The sequence below is a fragment of the Vicia villosa genome, linkage group LG1, assembly GCF_029867415.1.
Source record: "Vicia villosa cultivar HV-30 ecotype Madison, WI linkage group LG1, Vvil1.0, whole genome shotgun sequence".
NCBI lineage: Eukaryota > Viridiplantae > Streptophyta > Magnoliopsida > Fabales > Fabaceae > Vicia > Vicia villosa.
Window position 1 is genome coordinate 90,607,228 of NC_081180.1, and position 16,643 is coordinate 90,623,870.

General features: G+C 33.5%; 2 protein-coding genes across 2 annotated transcripts; one reads left to right on the top strand and one right to left on the bottom strand.

The window, feature by feature from the left end:
* Positions 1 to 10,271: 10,271 nt before the first annotated feature.
* Positions 10,272 to 12,122, top strand: LOC131643504 (stem-specific protein TSJT1-like). The gene is made up of 4 exons (XM_058913745.1): positions 10,272 to 10,549; positions 10,903 to 11,143; positions 11,251 to 11,371; positions 11,634 to 12,122. Exons 1-4 carry the CDS (start codon positions 10,350 to 10,352, stop codon positions 11,822 to 11,824), a joined length of 753 nt encoding a protein of 250 aa, XP_058769728.1. The 5' UTR covers positions 10,272 to 10,349; the 3' UTR covers positions 11,825 to 12,122.
* A 696-nt stretch (positions 12,123 to 12,818) lies between these two features.
* On the bottom strand, positions 12,819 to 15,708 carry LOC131648977 (meiotic recombination protein DMC1 homolog). The gene is made up of 14 exons (XM_058918720.1): positions 15,617 to 15,708; positions 15,431 to 15,516; positions 14,966 to 15,057; positions 14,793 to 14,864; positions 14,672 to 14,710; positions 14,455 to 14,512; positions 14,282 to 14,327; positions 14,130 to 14,175; positions 13,851 to 13,912; positions 13,655 to 13,721; positions 13,452 to 13,544; positions 13,293 to 13,361; positions 13,130 to 13,208; positions 12,819 to 13,024 (listed from the first exon to the last, which is right to left on the bottom strand). Exons 1-14 carry the CDS (start codon positions 15,631 to 15,633, stop codon positions 12,819 to 12,821), a joined length of 1,032 nt encoding a protein of 343 aa, XP_058774703.1. The 5' UTR covers positions 15,634 to 15,708.
* Positions 15,709 to 16,643: the final 935 nt, after the last annotated feature.

The following is a 16,643-nucleotide window of genomic DNA, read 5'->3' on the forward strand; positions in this document are numbered from 1 at the left end:
AATGTATTAATTAATTTTTATACTTCGTTAACCAATTTTATTTTACTATTTAATATTTTTATTTTATTTTTGAAAACTCATTAACCAAATTATGAATTATATTAACCAATTTTATACATAATATCAATCAAAATTAATTTACCATATAAGATTTAATATTTATTGTGAGAACATTCGATAACCATAATCAAATATTTATATATTATTCACTGGTATCTACTATAACATCAAAAAAAGATGAAATGCAAATACTATATACCTATCTAATTTGTCATTTATTATCTTATATTAATTACAATAATTGAAAAACAAGGTCTAAATCATAATAAAGAATAATAATAAAAAAGTAATTAATATTTGATTGATAATGTATAATAATAACGTTTAATGTTGAGAAGTGGGAACCGCCCACTGTAAATAAATTATTATTTTAGAATGAAATACATCTAGATTGTCAACATTTCACCCAAAAATATCGAGATGGTAAACAAAAGCATATAATCTCTCCGGTCAAAGATGATTTTCAATTTTAATAAGTAGAGAATGACGTCTGTTCTGATCTATCTACATTTTATACTTAATTAAATAATTAATATGTCAAAGCAAAGGTGCTATCTGTTCATTGTTTTTTCTTTAATATTCTTAGTTATTCATTATTTTATTTATTTTCATCTTTTTTTTAAAATAATAAAAAATATTATTGATATATTAATAATTAATATAAAATTTAATTTTAAAAACAGAAATGAAATAAAAAAAATATTTTTTCTTCATAAAAAAGCAAATGAGAACTAACACACTAGTAAACAAAATTGCATTTTTATATATTTAAATTGTTATAGACGGGGCGAAGCTTTGAGCGATTTATGGCAACAAAGCGATTTTTGGTGAAGACGAACCGAGGTTTCTTTTCATAGGTTTCAATAGGTAGTAGCTCAATCTATAAGATGGTTTAAACTCCTAATCTTCAGATTAGGGACCAAATTGGAGAGTTTCCATCTATATGAAAAGGAATTAGGGTTCTACTTTTGGGTTTGTGATGGGTCATGGTCAGTCGAGAAAAAAAGGCGGTGGTGACTCCATCGGTGAGGGTAAGAGTTTTTTCACACTGCAAACTTGAGCGAGAAAGAAGGAAATATAAGAACACATGGATCTAGTATTCAAATGGAACGATCCCCTTAAATGAACAAGGATGTTAGGTTGGAATCGATTGTTGAAGAGGAAATAGGAGGAGAACAACAAAATAATGAAGAGCAGGAACAACCAAAACTGTAGGTGGATATTATTAGAGGTAACAGAGTAATAGCTAATGGAATTGCTAATTAGTTTGTTGCACCAAGTATCTTTGATGGAGAAGTTGAAGTCGAAATCGATGATGAGGATGTTGAGTTTGAGGTCAAATTTTGGGAATTCTCACTGATCATGTATGTGATTGGGGTGAATTTGAGCATGAATGTTGTCAAGAATAACATGATGGAGACATGGAGTTTTGCCAAATTGCCGAAAATGTTCTATAATGATGAAGGATACTTCATTTTGAAGTTTAAATCGGAGGCAAATCGCGATGAGGTGTTGATGAGAGGACCATACATGATCCAAAATGTACCAATGTTTCTGACGAAGTGAAGACCTGATTTCTCTATGTAGAGAGACATGCTGAGAATGATACATATTTGGGTGAAGCTTCCGCAATTGCCTCTGCATCTATGGGGAGCAAGAAGCTTAGGAAAGATGAGTGCACAACAAACAAGCTGAGGGTGTCATATGCTCGTATTCTGGTCAAAGAGGATGTGACACAAAAAAGTGTGACGAGATCACCATCAAGGATAGGGAAGGGAAGATAATAAAGCAAAAAGTGTAATATGAATGAAAGCCTGCATATTGTGAGAGATGTCAGAAAGTTGGCCACAATTACAAGGTGGAGAAGAAGCAAACACAAATGAAGCAATGGAAGCCTAAGATTGACAACCCTTCTGCTCAGGGGGTGGAAAACAATGTTCGTGAAGACAAATCAAAGCCATAGAAGAGACCAAAGGAGAATCCCAAGGAAAGATGGACAACGGTGAATAAAGGGCTTAAACACAAAGGTAAGAAAATTATGACTGAGACCCTAGCTAATAAGATATACTGTACAAATGGATTTGAGTCATTGAGGATTTGGGATGATCCTGCAATGGCTAATAGTCATGATAAATAACCATAACTTGGAATGTTAGGGGGATAAATAAAGTGGCTAAGATAACTATTATTCTCGAAACTAGAGTTAAACTTCAAAAAGTTGAGAAGAGTAGGAAGATTTTGGGATCACATTGGTATGTTATTGATAACTATTCTAAACATGCAAATGGGATAATTTGGGTCCTTTGGGATGCAAGCAGAATGGAGATTAGACTTACTCATTGCACTTATCAGTTAGTTCATTGAGGGGTTTATAATATGGAGGGAAAATTCAATACTTGGCTCGCTGCAGTGTATGCATCAAACAAGCTGGAAAGAAGGAAAGTTCTTTGGAACGATATTGAAATTATCAATAAAAATTAGCAAGGCCCTTGGTGCATCATGGGGGGCTTCAACAATGTGTTGAGTACTCAAGATAGGATAAGTGGCAGGCCTATGCAAAAAACTAATTTTATTGACCTTGTTGAGATGATGGATAAAACAGAGCTTCATGAGATTGATAACAAGGGAGATAGCTTCAGTTGGTCTAATAAACATAGTGAAGGGACAATTTATTCTAGAATTAATAGAGCCTTGGGGAATATGGATTGGATGCAGTAGAATATGGATAAGTCTGTTCACATATTAGAACCTGACATATCTGACCATGCAATGCTTTGTCTCAAAGGAGAGGAGAAAAAATGTTTGGCAAATCCCAGTTCAAATTCATAAACAACATTACAAATTTGGAGGGCTACAAAGTAGAGGTTGAAAAGAGTTGGTAGAAGACAACCACAGGTGATTCTATGTATGCTTTATGAAAGAAGTTGATTAAGTTGCAACCTATATGAGAAGACTGAGCAAACTCATGGCTAGCTTCAAGATGCAAATTGAAAAAGCTAATGAATGTGCAGCTTATAAAGTGTGAAAATCTGTACTGAAAAGGTACTAAGGCTTAATGATCAAGAAGAGCAAAATTTGAGACATAGGGAAAAAATTGACTGGATTAGGTTGGGTGATGACAACAATGCCCACTTCTATGCAACTTTAGCACATAAGCAGAAGAAAACTCACATAAGACATTTGTTTAAAGCAGATGGTTCTATCCTCACTAGTCAAGCAGATATAGAGAGAGAAGTGTTGGAGTTCTATGGTAACCTGATGGGGGAAAGCAACTTAGAGCATTATAAAAAAACTATGTGGTTGCAGTTGTGATGGATTTTTTTTAGAGAGGGAAGATGCACAAACCTATAAATGCTACCCTGGTCACTCTTATCCCAAAAACCCAGGATGAAAAAACCATAAAGGATTTTAGACACAGATCCTATTGTACAACAATTTATAAAGTGATACCCAAGATTATGGCTGAAAGAATTAGCAATGTTCTGAGTAGTACCATTAGCAAAAGCCAAGCTGCTTTTGTGTCTGAAAAAAATACATGAACATGTGTTGCTAGCTTAATGAGCTGATTAGGGGGTACTCTAAGAATGGAGGAGAGCCAAGATGTATGTTACAAATGGATATACAAAAGTCCTATGACACACTTGATTGGCTTTCCCTAGAGTCCATTTTAAAGGAGTTTGGCTTTCCTATGCAATTCACTAGTTGGATGATGACTTCTATTACTACAGTGACGTACAGGTTCAATATTAATGGTGTTTGCACTAAAAATATGGATGCTAGAAGGGGTTTACGGTAAGGGGATCCCATACCCCCTTTTGTTTGTCATTTTCATGGAGTGCTTACATATGAAACTGCTCAAACTTAAAAATGTGCCAAATTTCAACTTTCATGTTAAGTGTGAAAAGCTGAGTATTATTGATATGAGTTTTGCAGATGATTTTCTGTTATTTTCTAGAGGAGATAACAGGTCTGTGCAACTCATCATGGAAGTGTTCAAAGAGTTCTCCCTCTTCACAGGGCTTGAGATAAATCCCAAAAAATGCAAAGTGTACATGGGAGGCATGGATGATAGGACTAAATTGGAGATTATGCACACTACTGGTTATGCTGGAGGGTTTATACCTTTCAGTTATTTAAGCATCCCTCTCACTAGTAAAAAAACTCAATAGTAATCAATGTATGAGTCAGGTGGAAAAATTGTTATGAAAACCCAACATTGGTTTGCAAAGCTTCTTAGTTATGCAGACATAGTTCAGCTAATAAGAAGTGTATTATTTGCAACCACTAACTACTGGTTGTAATGCATTCTCTTGCCCAAGTTGATTATTAAAAGAGTTGAAGCCTTGTTCATGTCTTTCCTATGGTCTGGTAAAAAAATGTATCTAGGAAAGCTCTCGTGGCTTGGAAGAAAATTTGTGCTCCTCAGAATAAGGGAGGTTTGAACATTATTATCTTGACTAAATGGAACCAAGTTCAATTAATGAAGTTGTTATGGAATCTAAGCAATAAGGTGGATAGCTTATGGGTCAAGTGGATTCATATCTACTACGTGAAGAATGATTCTCTCAAGACTATGCCCATCAAATTTGTGTGCCCATGAATGCTAAAGGCCATTCTCAAACAAAGAAATGTGGTGCTTAATATGAATGAATGACAGGAGGTGAATACTACCCAAATCTTCAAATCATTTTTTACCATGCACGAATAGAGCAACAGTAAAGTGTGAACTGGATAAAACTCTTTTATAATAATGGAGCTATACCTAGATCTTTGTTTATTCTGTGTCTTGCTTGCCAAGGTAGACTTGCAAAAAAGCGAGGCTTCATAGGTTTGGAATTGTAGATAATGATAGATGCTTATTTTGCAACAATGTTGAGAGTCTGAACCACTTGCTGTTTAAGTGTGATGAACTAAAACAAGTCTGGAGTTATGTTGGTAATTGGTTGAAGATAAATCATATTCGAAAGGCATGGGAAGAAGAGCTTAAGTGGATGATTTAGGCTAGTAGAGGAATGAGAAGATGGGCTTATATTATCAAGGTAGCTTTCACGGAAACAGTTTATGAATGTTGGAGACATCGAAATGGTAATTTTATGATAATAGTATAGAAAATATAAACATAGCACAAATAATCATATATATCGTTGTTCATAGAGTTTGGGCCAATCCTAGAGTTTTGCCCTTTCTTCCTAGGGTCTTATCAAAGTTTGGTTTTGATCCTAGACTTTTTATCTTGATTCATACTACCCTAAAGTTTGTTTATCTATATGTAGGTTCGAGTGGCAAGCAAACCAGGTTTTTCACTTGCCACAATGGAGTGAGACAAGGTGATCATCTCTCATCACTTCTATTTTGTCTAGCTGAAGAAGTACTCATAGAGGCATTTCAAACGTGGTAGCTAGTGGGGATGTCAAGTTCATTGTTGGTGCTAGAAATTGTAATGTCCCTTCACATCACACTTTTTGTTGATGACATAAAGGTCTTCTGCAAAGAAGATGACAAATCTATATGATCCATTTCTCATCTTCTTATTAATAGGTTTGTTGGCTGCTTAGGCAAAGTGTGTGTGAGGGCAAATGTGTATTTTCATGATGTCAAAACATTGTGAACTTAAGAAAATTTATGTTGAAACAAAGGAATCAAGTGGATGCATTAAGGAAATGCAATTTTAGCAAAATACAGTCAACAGGTCGACGCACCAGCACTACAGGTCGACCTATTTAGTGGACTTGAGAAAAATCTCATGTTGAGGCAGAATGCGTTGACGCATTGCCTGTTCAGGTCGACGCATGGAACTTTGAGGAAATCTCAGGTATGCGCACGCCGACCCTACAGGTCAACGCATGTGTCATGTTTGATCCAAAAACAAGTGCAGGACTGCAACAGGTCGACCTACACAGATGGATAGGTCGACCTATCGCTAAAATTACTGGTTTTTTGTTGAGTTTAAGTGGATAATGCAAAGGGTGTGGTATATATATTCTTTGATCATTCTCAAGTAAAATTAACAAGAAACGTGAAAGATATACTCAAGCTTCTTCTCATCTTCAACCTTTCGCTTATTGATCGAAAATCACAAATAATAATCTTTTTCGATCGGAGTAAGGAACATGCGTTGATAAGGTTCGACGGTAAACTATTGTCTTGTTCGAGTGAAGATTGTTGAGGGTGTTTCTTGTATAAAACCTTAGGGTTTTTCCTTCTACATCAAGGGTTTGATTTGAAGGTTTTTGACGATCGCTTCGCTTTGGGTTCAATTCAGCCGAGCGTAAGGAATTGAGGGATTGTAGATTCATTCATCAAATTTTCTACAACCGGAGGATTGAAAAGGAAGGATCGGGGTCCTGATCGGTGAAGATCATTGACATTGACTTGGTTCTACTTGAATCAAGGGGAGGAAAGAATTGTATTCAATTTTACTGCATTTGTGTAGTTGGTGATTGGTAAACTCTTTCCTTGTTAAACATTTTGCAATCAAATAAACTTTCCTAATTTCATTTGAAATTAGGGGCAGACGTACTCCTGCGAGGACGATAGAGGAACTGCCTTAACAAATCCCGTGTTCTTTATCGTCTTTAGTTTTATCTTTTCAATATTCGTTTTCGGTAAAAATTCATAGTTGAGCAAAAATTGAAGCTTGGTGAATATCGCTCACCAAGTGTTTGATAAAATTACACATTCAATTTTTGTTCAATTTGAGTTAAACAGTTCATTGCGAGTAAGCCTCTTTTAAGTGTGTATGCTAGCCAATTGATAATTTCGTTAAAGCGAGTAATTAAAATTCATCGTTTTCATCCGTTTCGGTTATTGCACATATCCGGTCCCCAATAACTTGATCGTTCAAGACGATAAGTTTGATTCTGGGGAATCACGTTTCAAAAGCTAAATTTTTCTTAAGTCGGAAAAAGGTGGTCTATTCACCCTCCTCTAGACCATCCCTATCGTCTAACAGTGTGCAACAATCCCAACTCTATAATTTATGTCAGTGCTATGATTCAAGATGGATAAAATATCTTGCATGTATACATGTATTTTCAATGGCTCAACCTCCCTTCATATATCTTGCGGTTCCAATCTTTATAGGCAGGCCTAAACCAGGTATTTTCAATTTATAGATGACATAATCAAACTCAAACTCTCTAGTTAGAAGGCATCCCTTCTCTCAATGACAGGAAGGCTTCAACTAGTCAAGTCTGTTGCTCAGAGCATGATTCTTCATTCCATTAAAATTTATGTTTGGTCTGTGAAAGTTCTTCTAGATATTGAAAGATGGATTAGGAACTTTCTGTGGATGGTGATGTAAAAAAAAGAAAACTAATTAATATGGCTTGGAACAAGTGTTGCAAAGATTTTAACGAGGGAGGTCTTGGATTGAGATTCTTAATCATTCTCAACAAGGCTACTAACTTGAAGCATTGTTGGAATTTCCAAATTAATAATTGTAGTTGGTCTAATTTATTAAAAGCTAGAGTGTTAAGGAACATAAGGCCAATCAAGAACAACACTTTCTCTTCAATTTGGTATGGTATGAAGAGTCAATTCATGACAATCCAGGATAATTCATCATGGCTCATTGGAAATGGTATGGAGGCTAATTTTGGATTGATAATTGGTGTGGCTCACCCCTTGTAACTAGGTACAATATTCAAGAATTTATCATAAACATCTCAAAGCTAATGTTGATAGCTATATTTCTGATAGTGGTTGGTCCTTAGCCCAAAATATGTTGTTGGCTTACCCTGACATTATGGATAACATAAGGTATTGTATTATTCCTTTGGAGGATAAACATGATGTTAGGACTTGGAATCACATTGATAATGGTGGCCTTATTTTAAAGTTGGCTTATGATTTAATCAATGGGAATTCAAATGTTGTCTAATGGAGCTAGTTACTTTTACATTCTTGCATCCCCTATTCCAAGTCTCTTATACTTTGGAGACTTATCCATAAGACCATCCTCACTGAGGAGAACATGCATATAAGAGGGATTCAATTTCCTTCTCAGTGTAGTCTTTGTCTCCTTCACGGTGAAACAACTGAGCATTTTTTCTTCCATTGCAAGTTTGCTTCCTGCATATGGAATTGGTTTTCTAGCATCATCGATTCGCATTTCAATATCTTTAGTCTTAAAGGTTGTTGGAAAGTAATTCACATGGTTGGTCTCCTCAATTCTAAGTGGTCATAGGTGTTGGAATTCAGTTTACTTTGTTTGAGATTTGGTTAGTAAGAAACAAGCCAAGATTTGAGGATGTATATACTTTATTGAAAATAGCATCAAGTTTATTGCTAATTCTACCAGTCTGGTTGGCAATAGCTCTAAGAAGGCTGCAGCCCCCTCCATGTCTGAGTTCATCATCTTAATGTCCTTTAACATCAACATTTATCCTCCTAAAATGAGATGATGCATTGAGGTTCTATGGCAGCCTCCATCCTCTGGCTGAATTAAAGAAAACATCAATGGTGTGACCATGGGAATACCATCAATGTGTACATGTGGAGCTATTTTCAAGAATGACAAAAATGAGTACACTGTTAGTTTCTTTTCTTTCATTGGACTTGGCAATGCATTATTGGTTGAGTTTACTAATGCGATTCTAGCTATGGAAGTAGTTTTAGACAAGCTCTTAGACAAAATTTGGATTTAAAATTAATGGCAATTCAGGCTCTATCAAATTCAACTATTATCCCTTGGTCCATTAAGAATCGTTAGTTGAATTGCCTTCATAAAATGAGAAATTTAGGTTTTAAGATCACACACATTTATAGATGAGGCAACATGTGTGCAGATATCCTTACTATAATTGGATTGAAGAAACTTAGTATGACCACTTTATTATAGATATTAGGGATGATTTCTTACGTAACAAGATTGACTTTCCCAAACTTAAATGATTTTTTCATCGAGGGGTTTTGGTTCTTGTCTCCTCCATTTTGCTGTTAATCTTCTTTACAATATATTGGTTTGATCTTTGTTTTTAAAAATGTGATATTTCTCATAACTCAATGCTTAGAAAGCTCAAAACATGAATTAAAAACAAAATTACAATAAATCTGAAATAAAAAATTATTAAAAAAAATTATTTTGTATAATATGATAAAATATGAAATCAAAAGTATAATAACATACTATATATTCTTTTTTCTAAAAAAAAAAAAGTAAATCTATCTTCTATTCACGAACTAATAGAAAATATAATTATTTTTAAGATCAAAGAATTTATTTTCTTTCTTCTAATATTATTTGTATTAGACAGTGTAAAATATTTTTACAGTATCAATCAATCGGGAGTGTGTATTTTACTAAATTATAGTTTTAATTTTAAAATATTAATATGACATAGTTGGATGTTACAATTTTATTGGATGATAGCGTAATTCTATTGGATTATACTATAAAAAATCTAATATTTATTTTAACAAATGTTTACAAATAATTTTAAGATAACAATATTTCTTTCTGTAAAATTCTTAACATAGGTATGAGTGATTCCTTATTATTAATAATATATCCATGTAAAAAAAATACTTTCACTTTTAAAAATAATTGTTTAGGATTTTTTATATAAATAAAAAATATAATAAAATAGTCATAATACATATACTTTTACCACATAACCTTCAAAATAATGCATATTATAAAAATTACAAAATATAATTAAAAAAATAATAATTCAACAAAGAAAATTGGAAACAATATTTATTTTGAAATAAATTTTTTTTTATAAAATAATACTAAGTGTCGGTTTTTTAAATGCTTGTTTACAAAGTTAAAAATAATATTAATTATAATTTATCAAAATAATTTTAATTATTTAATGTTTAAAAATAATTAAATTAAAGATAAGAAATATTTTTTTTAAAATAAGAAAGCTTATTTTTAATTTTATTGATTTGTATAAACAATTTAAAAATAATTAGAGTTTAAAGGTAGTGCACTGACAGTGTAAACAAACTTTACACATACATCCAATCAAAATCCTTACCATTGCCATGTTATATTAATTTTTTTTAATTAAAATTGTGTTTTAATTAGATACATGGTTGTGATTGGTTGACAGTGTAAAAATATTTTACACTGTGCATATCCCTTTTTCTCAAATAATTATTTTTCAAAACATACAATTTTGGAAAATAATCCCAAAAAGCACGGGGTATAATAGGTAATTCAAGATTCTATTCCATTTCAACATACACCATAACCTTATTAACGATCTAAACCGCTTTACTCTACACAGAATAATCTTCTTCTTCATCATTCTTCACTTTCCTTCAACGATCCACACAAAATGCTTGCGATTTTCGACAAATCGGTTGCTAAAAGCCCAGAGGGTCTCCAAACCCCTGAGTCAAACTCTGTTTCAGCCTTAAAAGACGGCTTTCTCCCACAACATTTCTCGTCTGTTTACCCTGGCTCCGTCACCGTTAACCTTGGTCCTTCTGGTGTCTTGGCCTATTCTCTTAATCAACAGAACTTTCTCCTCCCAAGGTGCACTACCCTTTTCTCTTATCGTTTATGTTTTTCATGATCTTAGATTAAATAATTAAAAAATTATATTATTCTGTTCAGAACTTGATGACAAGGACATGAGTGGCTTAGTTTTTTGTCTGAATTAATCCTTGCTATGTCATATAGATAAAACCCCTTAGGTTCCTTATGTGTGTTATAAATAATACTATTGTTCATTTGTTCTTTCATTCACAGATCTAAAACTATATAAATTGTTGTTACCAGAATCACAATATCTGAAAATTCTGAGTTGAGATAGATCTTTAAAAACTGATTGTGAAAACATTTTCATGAGAATCTATTACATATTTTTTGTTTTCTTATGTTGTTAGGCTGTTTGCGGTTGTGGATGACATTTTCTGCTTGTTTCAAGGCCACCTTGATAATGTTGCTAATCTAAAGCAACAATATGGCTTGAATAAGACTGCAAATGAAGTGATCATTGTGATAGAAGCGTATAGAACATTAAGAGATCGCGGTCCTTATTCTGCAGCTCAGGTCGTGAGAGATTTCCAGGGAAAGTTTACATTTATCCTGTTTGACAGTGGCGCTAAAACCACATTTATTTCTGCGGTAAGTTAAGAGTTGTGCTTGGTTTACTTATTTTTCTGTCTTATAAATATTTTCCAATTGTTTGCTTCTCTAACTTGACATCCGTATGGTGGTCTTTTATGTAACAGGATGCTGATGGGAGTGTTCCCTTCTTCTGGGGTACTGATGCTGATGGAAATCTTGTTCTTTCTGATGAGACAGAGACTGTAACTAAGAGCTGTGGGATATCATCTGCACCATTCCCAAAAGGTAATACTTAGATTGATGTGGAAAGGTAGTTTGACTCTACAAGTTCCCTCCCTGTGTTTAACATTCTCATTTAGATCTACCTATCAGCATAAGTACATTAAAAGTGAATTAAGAGGAAGAAAAGAATAATAAGTTCAATGACTTCAAAATTTCAATACCACTGTCCTTTAAGATAGATTGCAAATGATATTTTCTTTTGTTTCTCAACTATCCTGTATATTATGGTTTCATGCAAGAGGTAACAGGTATTTTCACATTTCAGGATGTTTCTTTACAACATCTGGAGGTTTGAGCAGTTTTGAGCATCCACTGAATGAATTGAAGCCTGTACCGAGGGTTGACAGTTCCGGCCAAGTATGCGGTGCAACTTTCAAGGTGGATGCAGATGCTAAGAAGGAACCAACTGGCATGCCAAGGGTTGGGAGTGCTGCTAACTGGTCTAATGATATCTAATTGCAATTCTATTTGTTTGAACTAAGGCTTTTTATCATAGCTGTACTCATTGAATTTTCGAGTTCTGGTTTTCTGTTCTCATTCTATGATAGTGAGGAGTCTGTTACCATCATATGATAGCTTGAGGTTCTAATCTATTGAGACTTGGCTTATCATATTAGTTTGCTGAACTGAGATATGATTTGATGATTATACAAGTTGCTTGCAAGCAAATACTGAGATTATACTCAGTTGACACATATCATGTAATAATATTGACTTGCGCTCTGATTCATCATAAAGTGAAGATTATTTACTATCTTCGCCTGTTCTTATTTCATTTAGTGTTTATCTATGCCTCCTACTTAAACTGTAATGAGATGGATATTAAAATGTAAGAACCAACTCACTTGCGAAAGTGAATGACAATAAGATTTTGAAATATTCAGTTACATTGTAATTGCCAAATATCAGCTGCTTACTATATAAGGGAAAGATATATAAATGGTACAAACATGATATCTCTGGAATATACTAAGTGTTCAAGTAACAACACAAAGGAAACATATATAAATGATACTAACTTGATATCCCTGGATTACACAAAGTGTTCGGGTAACAACACTTTTAATACAGACTATGAGCAAATATCAGAAAGATTAAATTTACTAAAATTAATCAGTCTCTTGTGGAATGGTCTCAAAAGTCAGAAGCAGCTGCTTCAGTCCTTTGCATCAGCAATGCCTCCTGGTGTTATCTGGAACACGTAACTCTTGTCAAGAGAAAACATGCAGACAATAGTTGTTACTATTTCCTCAATCACAAATTCACTATAATTGTTTTCAATGGCCATGAAGATAATGTTGGGCATCTGGAATTATCAGAAGGCAATTTCAAGTTGTTTTAACAACAAAAATTTCTTAACCATTGTTTCAGGGTAGACTATAAAGTTATAAACCACAAGCTTTTAATTAGCAAGTCATTTTTAGTTCAACAAATAGATTATAAGTCATTTTTAGTTCAACAAATAGATTAATTTATATGTAAAGGATATTGCTTCAGCCTCTGGCAGGTTTGGTGCGTCAAACACTTTGCACACACGCTGTTCACCTTTCCCTTTCCTGAACATCAGCCTTATTGTGGCTGCATGAGCTAGCACATGGCCTCCTGCTGGTTTCTTTGGATCAGTTATGAACATACCACCTCCTGGATCAGCTATGACTGCAAACAAATATATTGTGCAGATAAGCAATACGCCTACAGCAGTCTTCTTATAAAAGCCACAACTATCAATGGCAAAAAAACTCATTACTCTTAAGATTTTACCTTGATTTGTCATATAAACTGCAACATTAAATTCCTCAGCAATCTTAATCAAGCGAGAAAGCATTTGTGCCAATTTTTGCTGCAAAAAGTTCCTCATTTTAGAAAAAGTAGACATGAAGGGATAAAAAATCTGTTGGTGCATGTATATGACAGACTCACAGACCTGGCGTTCAGCAAGCTCTCCTCTACCAGTGAAGTCCACCCGAAAAAGAGCAATCACAGAATCCACAATCTGCCAAAAACAAATAGTCTGTCAACTCTCAATATTACATGAAATTGCAAAGCAAGATAACTCTAATTTACTCCACTAGTAACATCTCACCAGAAGTCTGAATGGTTCTTCAGCCATCTTTGCAGCCAAACCAAGGAGGAGGTTATACTGATGCTCGTAAGTGTAGGCACGAGCATAGATAATCTTATGCAGTCACAAAAATAAACTAGTTAGCAGTCAGTACCAAAATATTCATACCATCAATAGCCAATTATGATCCATATATTTTTATATATGAAACAAAGGAAACATACATTGTCCAATACAGCCCCTGGATCCATGCCAAATCTCTCAGCTATGGAAACAATTCGATCAGGTCGACTACAGTGCAAATGAGCATAAAACTTTAGTAAGTGAATATCAATTGAAAAGACAATCATTAGTTATTGGTTTTGAGGGACTAGACGTTCATCATAATATTTTAAAAGCGGAGAGTATTAAGAAACATACAAAGTTCCTTCTGTGTCAATGTAAGCAACTTTTCCATTGCCTCCCTTCATGTTAGTTGGCAGCTGTAATATGCAACAAATATTTCAATGTGCGTGAAGATAAGGCTAGCATGCATACAAAAATTGTCTGTTTGAAAAGCTATGATTGCATACAAAAAGAGATATAAACAAGTGATTTAGAAAAACATTGGGATCAAGCAGATTAACACTTGAAATGACAGGTTCAAATACTAGACATTAATTAATATGCTATGATCAGGGATAGATGATAAAAGTAAACCTGAGTGGAAACACAGAGAGTATGAGCTAGTTGTGTTTTCCCAGATCTGAAAATATAAAGTCCTATTGTTAGAATGAAATTCTTCGCCAACATAATATAGTCCTATTATTAGAATATAATATATCCAAAACCAGATAGGTGCAATTTATTACCGGAATTCTCCAAATGCTTCTGTAATTGACAGTGTCTCGATTCCACCTTTTTCAAACGTTAAAATTAAATTTAGTGAGAAAATAGTTACAGGCAAAAATGATTCTAAAATTAAAAAGTCATATAAGTAGAAAAGTGCAAAACTATGAACAAGAAATTCTTGTTGTAAACCTACCTCCTAGCAATTCATCAAGCGCTTGGCTTCCAGTTGTAATTTTGACCACAGATTTTCTCTGCAGTAACATAACGCAAATAAGTTCTTAACTTAAATACAAGTAATTAAGATCTACTTAAGTTTTATTAAGACAACAAAATTTTCTATAATGTTAAAGATACACAGATCAAAATTAAATCCTTAATTCAAAAAACTTGAAGCAAAGTAAACAACATACTTTGAGCAGTGCATCACTTCCGGTAATATAACCAGAATTCTGCATCGGAGAAAAATCAAATTATAAAGAGTTGAAATAGTAATCTAAAGTAACTTAGATTTCAGATATTAAAATCACTAACCACAAGCTTCTCAGCAGCTTCACAGATCTTATCGACCTTAGCCTCAGATAAACCTTTGATTCCAGTCAAGTTCTGCGGAAAAAAATAATCACAACATTATATGATAGTGGTTGAAGTTCAGACTAATTTAACATCCTTAGATCTTCGAATCAGAAATGTATTTAACGTTAAACCTTCTTTGTGTGCATCATTAAGCCATTGCATGTAAAGATCCCTGCGTCTTGAAGCTTCTTCACATCTCCAGCATTGATGCCTTGGGAAATCACTGCGAAGATGCATATTCATGTGAATCAGAGACAAAACGTTTAAGCAATAATCAAGCTAGAATAGAGTTGCGCGTTTCAAATTTGATATAAATGTATAACAAAACAGTATTAGTAAATTAACTAGAAAAAGTTTCAAAAAACGGAGAAGGAAAACAAAATCACCGAGGATGATGATTCTATAATTCTAATGGATTTGAAAGGTAAATCTAACAAAAATTCACAGTAAATAGCAGCAAAATCGGAATGAAAAAACAGAATGAAGATCTTAGGATCTGAAACCAAGCGTCATGTTACAGAGATCGGTATTTAGTAAGCTGATCTAGAGAAAACGAGAATCGAAAATAGGAAAACAGAGTAGTTGAGAGAAAATACGCTTGTCGATTGCTTCGAAGAGATCTTCTTCATCTTCCATATCTTCACGTTCAACCAGCTGCATCTGGCCGCTGGATTCTTCAGATCTGAAACAAAACGGAACAAACAAGTTATTAACCGATCAAACTTTAAACAGAATTGAAATTACGAAACGGGGAAGAAATGGATCTAGTGTCTATTACGAACTTGAGGCTTGCAAGCATGGTGGTTGTTGAGGGAAAATTTGAATGTAGAGAGAAAGCTAGAGAGAGAAGAGAGATTTTGAATTTTGAATAAGGTTTGAATGAAGAAGTGAAGGAACGCGTGTGTGTTTATATAGGGCGGGAAGTGAGAAGATAGTTACATACAAAACGGTTAGCGTTCCCGCGTTTTTTATTTTCTTCCATCTTTTTTGAATTTTGGTTGTTATGATAAGTTGGGCTTACTAACTGATTTTTCATGATTCACCATTGCGTGATCAATGTGTACACAGATAGGGTAATTCCGTAATTGTCCCCACAAGGTGAAAATATCACACCCATTATCCACAATTCTACATCATACAAATACAACTGTTTGAAAGTTACTGCGATAAGATTATTAATTTTATTTATCTAAAATTTATGAAAAAAGTTGTAATAAAAAAAGAAGTTATAAACATAGTTGACACAGCTCTCTTTTAAAACATAGTTGACACAACTCTCTTTTAAATTTAAATGGAAATCTCGCAATGTTATTTTTGGGATAAAGAAGTTATATAAACCAATCACATGGTAAATTTTTTGTATGAGATTTTATATTTTGTAAAAGTTTAAGCTTATAATAGTTATATGTGAGCACGTTATGATTTTTTTTAAAAATTAAAAAGAAATATGTTAAAATGTAAAATATAGATATAATTCTATCAAACTATGATGATAAAAACACCAAAATCACCTATTGAGTGTCTTTGAAGTCTCATACCTTTGTAATTTTTTCTCTATATCTTTCTTAAATATTTCTTCTCTCTTATTTAAATATTTTTTTATCTAATATTTAAATACTTTTTAATCATTTATTTATCTTTTAATATACGCACGGCAGGGACCAAAAGCACCTAATAGTAAAGGTAATCACTATCTTCTAAAATATCCAAAGCAAGTAGATGGATTATTTCATCACAAATTCAAAATCTAAGCAAAAATTCGGCTTCTGTTACTTAAGCTATGGCCAAATTAAAATGTTTAACTTGGTA

Excerpts from the sequence above, each read along its gene's own strand:
- LOC131643504 (XM_058913745.1), top strand. The coding sequence starts at position 10,350 with ATGCTTGCGATTTTCGACAAATCGGTTGCTAAAAGCCCAGAGGGTCTC. Across the intron at positions 11,144-11,250 it reads AAACCACATTTATTTCTGCG|GATGCTGATGGGAGTGTTCC; the intron begins GTAAGTTAAGAG and ends TTTATGTAACAG. Across the intron at positions 11,372-11,633 it reads ATCTGCACCATTCCCAAAAG|GATGTTTCTTTACAACATCT; the intron begins GTAATACTTAGA and ends TTCACATTTCAG.
- LOC131648977 (XM_058918720.1), bottom strand. Across the intron at positions 14,711-14,792 it reads AAGCTGCTGAGAAGCTTGTG|AATTCTGGTTATATTACCGG; the intron begins GTTAGTGATTTT and ends TCTCCGATGCAG. Across the intron at positions 13,722-13,850 it reads ATTGACACAGAAGGAACTTT|TCGACCTGATCGAATTGTTT; the intron begins GTATGTTTCTTA and ends TTTGCACTGTAG.